At 38.5% G+C, this 13,825-nt stretch overlaps 1 protein-coding gene across 6 annotated transcripts in view; it reads left to right on the forward strand.

Moving 5' to 3' along the window:
• PTPRK (protein tyrosine phosphatase receptor type K) overlaps positions 1–13,825 on the forward strand; it is a 412,154-nt gene that overhangs the window by 343,836 nt on the left and 54,493 nt on the right. For all 6 annotated transcript variants that reach the window (XM_056343552.1, XM_056343554.1, XM_056343553.1 and 3 more), the window contains exon 13: positions 83–119. In XM_056343552.1, the coding sequence (XP_056199527.1) occupies positions 83–119 (37 nt within the window). The remainder of the gene's footprint in view (positions 1–82; positions 120–13,825) is intronic.

Below are 13,825 nucleotides of genomic sequence, written 5' to 3' on the forward strand. Positions count from 1 at the left end.
CAGATCTAGATGAATTTATGGAGCGGGGAGGACAAGAAAAAGCAATCTGGTCTGACTGGTTTCTTTACTTTGCTCTCAACAGGAAACCAAAACTCAGTGTGTCCGAATAGCTACAAAAGGTAAGAGGTTCATCCCTTCATGCAAAGTAGTTTTTCTGATGAAATGTGGCATTTCTATTAAATGTCTGAACCAAAGCCAGTACAATCCCTCTATTTTGAACCATTTGATTGTCTTATAATGTAATGGGCTACTGCCTTTTATTCTTTGATATTTGGCTAAGAGAGTACTGTTCTAGCAATACTTAGAATTTGGACAAAATAAGTAAAGCTTTTTTTGTTCCCCTGTCATTTTCAAGCTCTGTTTTAGGCTGCTGGAGCGTTGCAGGTGGCGGATAGATGGACTTGAGACTAGAAAGCACACTTGGTTAAACCGTCTGTTATCCTAACAATTATTTCCAAGCAGAAGTGGAAATAATTTAAATGAAGGACATGACAGTTAATTTTCCTAAGAGCTCTGAATGTTAGCTAGACATAGGGGAGGGATGATTTGAGGAAGGCACGTGTCTTTGATAGCAAGCAAGGCCCAGGGCTAAGGCTGACTGCATAGCTGTGAGAATAAATCATATTGACCCTACATACAGCAGGTTAATCACATACCACTCACTCAAATATGCTGTTTCATCTTGAAATTAGGACTTAGTTGTTCTGCTTGTTGTTATCTCTTGCTTTGACTGTAGTTGTAGCCATTCATTTTGGTTGCTTGATTGTGTCATCATGAGAGTTGTTTGATAGTCTCTGGCAGCATAAACAAGAAGGGAGCTTACAAATGCTGAAAGGGTACTCTGCAGAGGCCCAGCACTACTTACATTGTCTCTTTCTAATTGCATGTTGATATTCAGTGTAAAAACAACTTTAGATATGAGCAAGCAGGCATTTAAAGACTGCAGTGGCACATCAGCACCATTTTTTCAATTGCTTCTTTCAATTTAAAACTTGTTCCAGTTAAAAGCTGATGCCTCTAATGAGGTAGTAGCAACCAAACGTTTTCTTGAGAAACCAGAAAATAAAATGTAGTTCTCAAGATGTGTTAACATTTTCGTCAAGTGAGGTAAGCTAATAAAAAAACGGAACTTAAAACCGTGAGCTAAGTCTTCTGTGAAAAGTACATCAGCATTATCTTCCTTATGTTTACCTGGCAAGATTAAATGTTTGAATTAAAATATATTTGCATAAACAAATATTTATGTACCACAAGCCTGTATTGCTAGGATTTGAGTCAAGGGAGAGTCTTGAAAGGCTCAGAAATTACTTAAAATATTACAGGAATGAGGAAGTGGAAAGCAGTGGTCTCTCATCATAAATTTTCTGCATAGTAATAACCAAACAGGGAAGGAATTCACCTGGCTTATGAGGAAATAATTTTTTACTTAACTATACTCAGTCCATTGATCTCAAAGTAATGTTCACAAGAGCAATAGTCCCGTGGGTGATTGTTTGTATGCCTTCCTCTGCTGTAACAGTCAAGTTCACTCCAGTGGCTGTAGTCTGAAGGAAGGGGGAAATGAGTAGCCGGTTTCTTACCACCGTGCCATAAATCTTGTCTTTACCACTCTGGCTAAAGACGGGCTTTCCTGAAGTAACTGCATTGCCTGATGTATCAGTGCTATACTCCTTGAATTTGGAACTAAAACCTGAAATATTTTCTCTAACTTTATTTTAATTGATAGGTGGGAAATGTGGAGGGAGGCAACATTAGGAGCAAATGCTTTCTGTTGCTCTGAAGGAATGCATTTAATAGGACATCATCGCTTCAAAGTCATAGAGATACATTCATGTCTTTTAAACGAGTTATACTGGTATTCTGAATAATTTTTTAAAACCTGATACTGAAATTTTCTCCCATGTTTTCATTGTAAAAATAATACCACAATTTGTTGTGCTTGAAGAAAAGTATACTGCATATATTGGTTTATGTATGTGTTCATCTGGTTATGCTGGCGTTTTTTCATAGCGTGTACGTTTGCTTTGACCTAGGAGACATCTGGTTACATTTGTAATATATTCATAAGGGAAAAGAGGACTGTCTTACCTTACCTAATGCATCCCAGTAAAGCAAACATAACCTTTTAAAATCCAGCGAATTGTCTAAACTATGTATTCAGTTATAAAAGTAGTGTGTAGTTCTGTGTCATCTTCTGTGACCTGAAGCAGCCTACAGCTGGCCAAACTGAATCTTGTCATGAACACGTTGAAAAGGCATTAAAAACCATAAAGACCTGGCAGGGAAGGGGGTGAGGTAACAACATTAAAGGCGCATGTAAAAGCAAGAAGAAATTTCCCTGGTAGTGAAGTTCAGTATTACCAGCAAAGGTATTCTCTCATTTTTGTCTTATTCAAGGGTCTGGTGTTATCTACTACATATATTCACACCGCTAAGATGTAAAGATAGAAAAAGATATGGTAGTAATGTCATGGTTTGGTGCTTGAGAAGTTCATGTCCTTGAAAGCATAACCTTGATAACTTAACTTTCTTAGATGCATTATTTCCCTGACTAATTTTTTGTTTGCTTGGACAGTTCCCTATTAACATAATTTAAATGTATTTTAATGCTTAAGGGGTTTTGAACATATCATTCCCATGGGTTGCCTTCTACTTTTGAGAACTGATGGAATAGTTTGTTTATTGGTGTCAAGGTAATGAAAGTCAGCAAATTTAAATTGAAGCACTCATACTTTCCAGTCTGTGTACTCCAGGTGCAATCTTCTCATGCACTTTTGGTAACAAAATGCACTGAAGTGTGAACTCATCTAAGAGATCGTGCCAAATCATGACTAAAGTATGTTGCTGCTTTTGGTGCGTTTTGAAAAAATGTTTTTAGAGTAAGCTGAGATGCTTACTAATGTCTAGTATATTAAAATACACAGAGTAAATTCTTCATGGAAGCGAATATTGGAACAGCACCATATTAAAAAGTAGTCTCCTGAACAGTTCCTGCATACTTGCAGCTGAAGGATGAATGTCAGAGTGATTCTTTGATGGCCCTGTTTTAGTGTAATAATAGGATTCCTTCTTTATCTGGACACCCAGTTGCACAAAGCTTGTAATAGTTTAATGGCATTGTGACTTTGCCCTTCTGCAGATTGGACTGAATTGGCCAAGAGCATCCCAAGTTATTTAATGTGGCGAGAGGGTATGAAAGTTGCACACATATACACAGTCTGTTCACATAAGCTTTGATTCTTGAGGAAACCAGGTTAAAAATAACTGCTTGTCACAGTTATTCCTTGGATACTTTTAACCAATATTGCCTTCCTCTGTCAACCTGAATTCCCTTCCCATTCAGATCCTCTTAGTAACCAGTGATCAGTATCAATTTAAAAAAAAAACAAAAAAACAACCAACAACAAACAGTTAACTTTCTCTACCTCATTATTTTTCGAGTCTAGGTAGTAGCTTTACCCAGTCAATAATAATCTGGCTTCCCACACATAGTAACTGAAGAAGGAGAAAAAAGTCGTTTTCTGAAGTGCAGAGAAGAGTACAGGGGCTGAGGTAATAGGTCAGATTTCCATTAGGAATGGGAAGAAGGCATTATGCTAGAAAATGTGGGTTTTTGACAAAAACGTGTTACATATAATTTCCTAAAGAAAGTTCTCAAACTTCCTGAAAAGTGATTTGGGAAGGCAAAGTTCAACCAATCCATAACATTCTCATGTAACGGTGAATACATGATAACGTAACCTGCCCAAGAAAAGTATTGACACAGGAGTGTGTAAAAGATGCACAGTTTCTATAGCATGTACTTCAGAGTAACACACGATGTTGGTGACTGATCAGTCACATCTTGGAGTCGACTTTGACTGTGTAAAATTCTGAATGGCTTTCCACTTGCACACAACATTGGCATTTCATTTTACAGTCTAAAATGTTATCAACTGCTGAGGGAATGAAACTAGATTAACATGGTCAGAGAAGAGTGATGCTTCAAATTATTTAGCATGTAAATAGACATTTAAGAGGACAGAAGGGACAGCAGAGCTGTTATTAAGCAGTGAGTATATGAAGCTGACATTTCTGACAGTTTTTAGGCTGCCAAGTTTGGGGCTAATGCTGATTTACATGTATTCTTTTGTTTTGTTTAGGAGACCAGAGAAAAATACTGAAAATTTAATTAGAAGTAATCTACTGTGGCAGTAAATAAAGAAGTGGTGGGCCTGGCAGCTCTGTCCCAGAGTAGTTGGAAGGAATAAATGAAGTCCAAGGTTTCTCATTCTGCATTTAAAACATGAACTTCATCACCTCCAAAATTATTTTCCCTTGTGGTTTTCATTTGTATGATTAGTTCAGGCAGTGTAGAACCTCTGTGTCTCTGTGCACGTTTGGTTCATACAGATGGATGAAAATGCCATTTGAGATGATGCGCATCTGGAAGTAATTGTGAAATAGCAGAAAATGACTTTTTAATCTGATTTGAGGAATAAAAAGGTCTGGGTGGTAACATTTCAACTGCAAGTGTGCATTTAGTCCACCATCATTATTGCTCTGAATTCATTCCCACAGCAGTTGGGGATTGATCCAAAGGCCTTTGATGTCAATGGAAGTCCTTCCACTGACATTAATGTGCTTTGGATTAGGTCTTTAGAAGTCGTAAATCTGTCTAGACCATAATTATTTCCTTGAAATTGTTCCTGATGATGTTTCTGCTTTAGGGAAATTTGTGAAAGTCAAATCACCTCCTGTAGCAGGATGCTCAAATATGTCTGCTACTGATTAATGCACAAATGAAGGGAAGATGTCAGATGTTAAATGTATATGAAACAAACTTTCTCTTATGTTGTTTTTATGTTTGGATCAATGCTCCTACAAGGTCTTTTAGCCATACCATCATAATAGGCACTGGAGGCCTAAGTGGCAATATAAATTCAGAGAAGAATGCAAGAGTTGCCTAAGTCACATCTATCTTTTCACTCATTCACAGGAAAAAGCTATTAATATGTTTAAACTTCAGTGGTCTTTTGCGTAACGTCTTTTATCTCACAGAGAGGAGATGTTAACTGACTTGCTGAGCTTTCCAAAGGTGGCAACAGGATATTAGCATGGCATATTTTCCTCTTTTGTATGTGAAATTGCAGTAGCTCACTGAGCAACCACATCTGCTAGTTCCGATAAGTGATACCTTTGGTTGTAAGTAAAAAATTGAATGATCTTTTGATGGAATATTTGATGATGGTTGTAAAAAAAGCAGTTTGCTGAGGAACACCTCCATATTTCCAGACACAAAACCTATAATGTGGGTATTTCTGTATATGTGCAGAGAGTAACAAAGTCATGGAATTCAATTACAGAAATTTGATTTGAGTAAAAAGGAATTCAAGGTAACAACATAATTTATTAGGTGAAGCTACCTGATTGATATGCATGGGACAACAATTTTCAGAGGACGTGTTTCCCATTCTGTATTATAAGGCACCAAAGAGAAGTACCCTTTTCTCCTTGTTGCTTGGCATGTCTAAGAAATAAGGGGTATCTCAGAGTAACAGTAAAAAACTCTGAATTACCTAGTATTTTTTTATGTTTAAGACATGGCCTGAGCTGAATCATTTTTTTTAACTGTATCTGAAGATAATTTTGATCAGAAGTATTTTCCAGTTTCTAGCCCCTTTCCTAAGTCTTCAGGATTTCAGGTTTATTACTATGTTTTGAAAGAGTAGTTGACTGCTTTTGAAAATAAAAGTTTCATGGATGAGTAAATCTAGTAAATAAAATGAGTAAATCTAATTGCTTTACTAAAGAACTTTATTTTTAAATACATGGCTTAATGAATAAGTTTATTACATGCAAATATTCTTATTAAATTCAGTTTGGTTCTGAAAGTTGGCTATTTTAAAATTTGTAAGTTTTTAAGAGGAAATGGTAATGATAGGTATGTTTCAGTGTTTTTAAAAAAATCAGCCATTGGAATGACGAAATTTTGAGGGCAAAGATATAATAAATATTAGCTTTTCTTGATTTTGAAATGGTTCGATATGTCTTTTGGCCTAGATAATTAACAGATTATTTTGTGCAGATGCTATAAGCAGATTGAAATCTTAAGAACCTTAAAGAATTCCTACAGAATAAGAATTTTAAAAGTAAGAATTTAGGTAGAGGATTCCATTTAAATATTAGAGAATGAATGTTGGTAAGTTACCTGCTCTAAGTGAAGGGTCAGCATCTTGGCATGCTTTTGAGCAATAAAGCTGCTCACGGTTTACCTGGACAGGAAGGACAAGCAGGAATTTATCTCAGAAAAGAATGATGCCCAAGGAACACAGAAGGACTTCAGCAACATCTAAATCAGGAATGTGCTTATTGATTTTTATGAAAACCATTTATGGCCCTAAAATCAGCATCACTGTGTTTCTCTGTATGTAATCAAATGCTTTTAACTAAATGAAAAGAAGTTCCACCTCATTGTCTTGAACATTACAAGGGTTTATTAAACCATTTGCTTGTCATCTCTGACAGCATGCTAAGTGAAGTTCTACAGCTAGTCATCTAGAAACAAGGAGCAGCATTGCCAAGCATAGTAGCACTTTCCAAACACTGTCAAATGTGTTGCAGAGCAAGTCAGTATGGTTGATTGGCACTGCTGCCAAATCACTCGAATACAGAGATTGATGCTTTGTCAGCTGTGTAAGGAGACAAGGGCTCTGAAGTCTAGGAGCACAAACTGCTTTCTGCTCTGATGGGAAGGTTTGTGTGAACCACTCTATTTCTGGAAAGATCCTGGCCAGAAGGGTATGCAGACAGACATTGCAGGAGGGACAACTTTTCTAAAAATCATGTGGTTATCGCACATCTGTCTGTCAGAGCAGGAGGTAGTTACAGACACTGTTAAAGAGATTTTTGTAGCCAGGTAAATTCAAAGCATAGGGAACAGAATTACAACCCTGTGTGTGGTTTTCAACACTATTGCCTTTGGAAGGGTGTGGAGGCTCTAGTGCAAATTCAGCAGTCTGAAAAGGACTGGGAATATTCTCCGTGCTTCACATGATGAAGGTTCTCGATCAGGATGGACTCCCAGAAAGCTTTGCTGTCAAAGAGGTCATGAAACAGATTGCATCCTTTGCCGCTTCTGATTAACATTTACTTTGTTGAGTCAACAGGAAAGGTAACCACATTCAATACCATATAGATGCCAGAATGTTTAACCTGAACATTAAATCAGAGGTCCCATATCTGCTGACTTGTGTTACTTGCTCTTTGCTGATGACTGAGTATTGGTTATTCATATATATGTAAGCAGACTACATATTATTGACTGTTTCAGCCCCTCTGCCAAGTGGTTTGGCCAGACCATTAGCATAGAGGAAAAAGAGGTCCTGCTCTAACCTTGCTGTGGTGGAAAATAGCCTGAGGCAGTAGTCTGCACTGACAATACACTACTGAAATTTGTGAGAACAGCAATGCTACTTCAGCAACATACTTTTTCCAAAATGCCACAGTTAATAGCGAAGTCATGCAGGGAACAGCAAAAGCCAATACAGTATTTAGGACATTAAAGCAGCATGTCTGAAATAAGAGACATCTGGATTCAAATAAAAGTAAACATCTATTGTGCATTAGTTGTTGCCACTCTTTGTAAGGCTACAAAACTTGGACTGTTTATGGTCTCCACATCAAGCATCCAAACCATTTCCAACACACTACTTTCATGCCCTTGCTGCCATAAAACTACAGGATGTTACCTTGAATGCTGCAATCCTACATTGCTGTCACATTGTCAGCAATGAAGCAGGATTACAGGATGCCCAGTTATGCCAGACCTAGTTCTTATGTTGGACAGCATACTGCCAAAAGCAGGTTTTCTATGGGCAGTTGAAATGCAGAGAAAAGCTCAGAGGTAGCATAATGAGGTGGTTAATGGGCAAGTTTAAGGCAAATCCTCAGTTATATAAGATTTTCTGCTCCGGCAAAGAATAGGTGCTTATGCCATCATAACATGCATATAAAGTCAGAATGGTGCTATATGGTATAAGTGAGGGGTCCTCAAACTACAGCCCGTGGGCCGGATACAGCCCCCGAGGGTCCTCAATCCGGCCCCCGGTATTTACAGACCCCCCTGCCCCCCCCGCCGGGGATTGGGGGGGAAACCAAGCAGCCGCAGATGGCTGCCTGCCACTGCATCCGCGCGCCGGCCCCTGGTTAAAAAGTTTGAGGACCCCTGGTATAAGTGAATATGGTAGCAAAACAGATTATAAGCGTGCCTCACAGTATCGTGAAAATGGGCATCTTTCTGGGACAGTAAAACCAAGTCCTGATATACTAGTGGAAAACAGGTGTCATAATCACTCTCTTTCCATCCTTGGTGCAATTATATTTCTGACTTCGCCATTTTAAAGGGCTACTTATGGAAGATGTAAATCATATATTTTGTAAATACTGGCACAGGTTGCCCAGAGAGGTGGTAGATGCCCCATCCCTGGGAACATTCAAGGTTTATTCAAGGACCGCAGGATATGGCCCCTGTCACTGCTGAGGTGGGGTCATGCTGCCAGAGCAATAGAGCCTTGATTGCTACAATTGCTCGTTCTGAGATCTGGGGAAATTAGAATGTGTTGGACAAGGCTTTGAGCAACCTGATCTCACTGAAGGTGTCCGTGCTCATTGCAGGGGGGTTGGACTAGCTGACCTTTAAAGGTCCCTTCCAACCCAAACTATTTGATGATATGAAGATACATTTTTTGGTACATCTTTTTTACATCTTATTGTTGGGACCATTAGATAGTGACAGGAGAAACAATTGTTGACTATTTGCTGGAACTGTTGCAGGAGTTTTTGCTATTATATCCATGTTTTTAACAACAGTGAAAGGATGAGTCTTTTTCCGTATGAGAGAGAGGGTAGGATTCTACAATTACTGTAATTGGCATTCAAATTGCCTCAACATATGGAAGGCAGTTGATTTGCACAAGTAGAGGCATTTTTTAATGTGAACCTTAATTTTTATGTGCACTAACACCATCCAGATTGTCTGAATTGCCTGCTTGTTTTGTTGACCCATTACAATAGAAAATATGTAGTGAAGCAAATCTCAAATTAATCCCTGATCTGTTTCTAATTTCTCAGATTTTGCTGAATTGAGACTGTCGTTCCTGTTTTGAAATGACAGGGCTGCATTCCCTAGAATTTTGTAACAGATTTTATAAGGACTGGTAATTCAACATGCTGACATTATTTTCTGCAGATGTAAACAGATTTTTTCATAGTTCTTTAGTGTTTTTCACTTCTGCTAGTTCATAAAGATGTAATCCTGAAGGGCTTAGTATCTGATATTATTCCAAAATTTGGAAAGGTTGTCAGCTAGTTCCCATTCTGTTTGAAATCACTGAGCCATAATGTTTATACATGAATTTACATCCATGTGTTCATCTTTTGTAGTACTTCCTTTTGTACACCTAATGGAAAAGGGGTACCATTCCTTGCTCTGGTTGTAAAGGTTTTTAAGATACTGGACTGTGAAATTTGGCCACCGGGTGCTTCGTCTGCTCTGTGAAACCTCTAGAAGAAGCTTCTGTCCTCTGTATCTCAGATGTGATCAAAGATGATGATTGCTGTATGTAAGAATGCATTTAATTTTCTACTCACACATTTACAGAAAATGTTGCTATAGATATCAGATAGGAAGGTTGATTTTTTTTTTCTGATTACTGTGTTTATTGAGGAATATATGTCACAAGTCCCCACAAATAGCCATCAGATATTAACCATCAGGGTTAGAATGGATTTGTGATCAGTAACTTGTACTGCGGAGCATGCCATTGCTGTTACCAACCGCTTGCGTGATTCAGCCTAGATCATGCACTAAAATGGGAAAGGCTGGTGGCTATTTGCAGCAGTCACTACCTATTTGTAAATCTACCAAGTTCTTATTTTTGCTTTTGAACAGAATTTAGAAGCCCTCATTGTCTGTAAGTAGCTGGCAGTTTAGGGACTGAGAGATGGCAAACTGAATCTCATTATATGCTTGTCCAAACATGAAAGCTGGTAATCTGGTTGCCTTTGTCTAAAAGGATATTGCTTACTCGGCGTAAGCTCTGAAGCATGATGCTACTTAGCCAAATCAAGTAGCTTTACTCATATGGATTGAATTCATACTGAACTGAAGAGTTTTCTCGGACTCGGAAAGTGAAATAGATTTGTGCATGAGAATTGAGCAACAGAAGCCATAACTTCCTGGGCGTCCCCTTCTGAGCAGTGGTGGTGAAATTTATTCATTTTATACCCTTGGAACAGAACCAGCTGAAAGTACTTTTCCAGATCATTTTAGGAAGCAGACATCTTTTATACTTTATTTTTAGTAACTCATTCAAGGAATCGTTTTGGATGAATGCAAACAATTAGGTGAAACAATTTGGTTTGCTGGAGGAGGAGATCTGCAGTGCTTGGGTAGATCATAGTGTGGCGTAATAGATGGGAGGTATGGAGTGCTGCAGTGCTTGGAGGACAGTGGGTTGACTTTCAGAAGCTCAGCTGAAAGAAAGCCTGTTTAGTTGTTCATGGCAGGCCTCCTGAGTCGTCTTCTGTTTGTGATCAGAAAAGTTCAGCAGAACCTTTGTTCTTCGGAGACAGCACAGCTGCATTGTGTTTCGAGTGCAGTCTGAGGATCTGGCACTTCTGGATATAACGGCTGACTGCCGACCCAGCTGTTGGACAAGAACCTGATGGACTTTCATATGAACTAATGCCTAGAACTTGGAGGAGAAGAGGAGCAGCCACCTGGGTACTGTTGCTGCCTGAGCCTACAGCAAGTGTGTGCTGCCTCGCCTGCTGCCAGCCAGCCCGTAGAGGGGACAGACTGGGCAGATATGCAGCACGTTGTAGGTAGTTGGGCCCCTGTCAGGGACCCGACCGCAGGATATGGCCCCTGTCACTGCTGAGGTGGGGTCATGCTGCCAGAGCAATAGAGCCCTGATTGCTACAATTGCTCGTTCTGAGATCTGGGGAAATTAGAATGTGTCCATATGCTGATCAAGACACTTCGCTAGTATGTCAAAACTATAAAACCAAGTGACAGCTGCTTTTTATCAAGTGATAAAATTTCTTAAAATATTACTCCTTCCACATTTGAGGTTTTTGCTCAACCTCTCTTCAAAGCAAAACACATCAGCTGTATGGCATACTCCATTCAGTGGTGTATGGAGGCTCCTTGAGCCCTACCCAACACAGAAGTGTTTAATCAGGCTAAATTTTGTCATTGCCATACGTGGCCATGATATAAGAAGAAATGCAAGATTTGCAACAAATCATCTTAACACTTGTTAGGCTAAAGGGGAAATATATTCATGGAGGATAAGCTGACTGTAAGTCTTTTATCTTTTTCTCTCCCTTCTCAAAACATAGCTACTCCCTGTTTGAACATGGTTAAGGTAGTTGGAACCAATTTGTACGACGGTATAAGTGTATGAGACAGAAACATATACGAAACATCCCTAAACCATAAGCTTCTCATTTTTTATGAGAACAAATACTGTCAGTCATTTTCCTATCCTGCTGGTGTTTGTATAACATTAATTTTGAGAACTATGTGATCTTTGTCTCCTGATTGAATGTCTAACTAGAGGTTTTACAGCAAAGTGAAAAAAAGATATCATCATCATGAACACTGAAAAATACTTCATCTGTAAGCATAATGGGTAGCTTGTGAAATTTACAGTCTCGCAATTTTTACCTTGGTTAAAAAAACTTTGAGAACTTGTTTCCGGTTTGGGGTAGGGCATATGAAATATGAATGCGTGCTTTCATGTTCGTGCTGAGGCCTTTCCACTGTCTCTTCCATTTTGTTATTATTACTGTCCAGTTTAATATGAGGTATTCCAACTTTTCTGGTGGGAGACCTTTTTTAAGGAGAAAGGTCTTGGTTCCTCTGTGATGTACAGCATTGCCTTTGCTAGTTGTGCCTGTGCTGTCTGCATAGTGTATCAGAGCTGCTTTTCTAAAAACAGCATAGCTCATTTCTTTAGCAGCACAGTCATACAAAAATTAATATTTTAACTTTCAGCAAGCAAACAATGGCAAATGAACAAGTGTTCAATTCACAAATCTTGCCCCATTTCTCTGTGTAGCTATAGATTTCTGTCTTGGAACCAGGCATCTCATTGGGATCAGAGTGTGAGATTTTGGTTGGAGGATTGCTCTCCGCTGGTTTTTAACTATGGAGTAAAGGGAAGAAATGCAGATATTTCATCTGTATAGAGTAAGCATAGTTATTGCAGTTGTGTATATGTTTGTTAAAGAGTAACTTGCAAAAAAAAGAATAACCAAATGGTTTTTTTCTATGTTCTGAGGACTTTTTTTCATTTTAAAGACTGGCTTTTATTCCACATACTCAATTTCTCTACTATCCTCTAAAAATGTGATTATTAGTAAATTCCCATGAGTAGTGTTGAAGGAAGATGCTGTCTTAGGGATATTCTAAGTTTTTCAAGACAAAAAGGACTAGGTATCAGAATTATTATTGATTTCCAGTCACTGTAAAGTACACACACATCACAATAAAGGTTAAGTGCCTAGAAGAATGTAAAAGAGCAGAGACTTTAAGTAAAAAGAAATTCCAGATTAAAAAGAAATCAGATTAAAGTAAATGCAGTGAACTACTTTCTTTATGAGTAAGTCTGGAATGTTTTCTTATACGGCTACTGTAAACAGGATGTTTTCTCTTTTTCTTCTTAATGCAGACATGAATGCATCAATATTTAATTTGACCACAAACAGTATATTTTTTGCTTTTAACCCCAAATATATTTCAGACTTTGTGTGTTTTTATAACGATGATACAAATTTATAAATCCTTAATGCCTTTAATGCTGCCCATATGTTGTGCTGAAATCCTTAGGAATCTGTAAAAATAAAAATCAAGAAGATAGTTATGGACTCTGAAAGCTGAAAACAGACCTAAGCCAGTCTAACAGCTAAAGATTTGTCAGCTGGATCCTAATGATCCTAAACCTTTAGCATAACAAATGCTGCGTTTGAGAACTTATCCCATTATATCTGGGCATCTTAAATCACTCCACAGAAAAAATATAAAATAAAACAAAATAAAATGCTCTACTTCTATTTAGAAGGCATGATCTGGCATCTGTGCTTCTGCCCCAAGTGCTGTCCTTCTGTGCCACAATCAGCATGAGCTGTTCTTAGGTTTATGCTTGTGGGCATATGGACAACTGGAAGTCATTTGGAGATGTCAGTTGTCCTCTTTTCTTTTTTTTTTTTTTTTCTTTTACCCTTATCCACTGTGAATTGCTAAGGATGCTGCTAGTTTTACTCCAAAGCAGTATGCACTCCGATTGCTTCATGTGTGGTTTTGAATTTCAGAAGCAGAGAGCAAGACAAAGCCATTCTAAGGACGAGCGTGTGTGCATATACAGGTATCTTCCACCAACAGAATAGAGAGTTGATTCCTCAGCCTGTGCAAAAGCTCTGTCTCAGGGTTTTACACACACTTGCCCCATACCTGCCAAAGATTAATCAGGCAGAAGCAATTGGAGGCTCTCATCAATGTATAGACTTTCCATGCCCATTTGAAACCCAAGACTTTTAAAAGCTAGGGGTCATTACTAGTTCGGAGGCTACCCTGCCCGTGGGACCAAGAAATTCTGCTAGTCGGCCTATCTTTTGTTGGTAGCCTTTTGTTAAGTGACAATTGCTTTCCTCCTTTCACAGCAACTATTCATGTTGCTGGGTTTTGTTTTCCCATCCACTCATAGTAAACTGATGCACCAGCACAGCATTATAATGAATTTCTATTTGGTTAGGCAAAAGTTGGATTATCGTGAGTAAT

Source organism: Falco biarmicus, chromosome 6 (genome assembly GCF_023638135.1).
Source record: "Falco biarmicus isolate bFalBia1 chromosome 6, bFalBia1.pri, whole genome shotgun sequence".
In the NCBI taxonomy this organism is placed as follows: domain Eukaryota; kingdom Metazoa; phylum Chordata; class Aves; order Falconiformes; family Falconidae; genus Falco; species Falco biarmicus.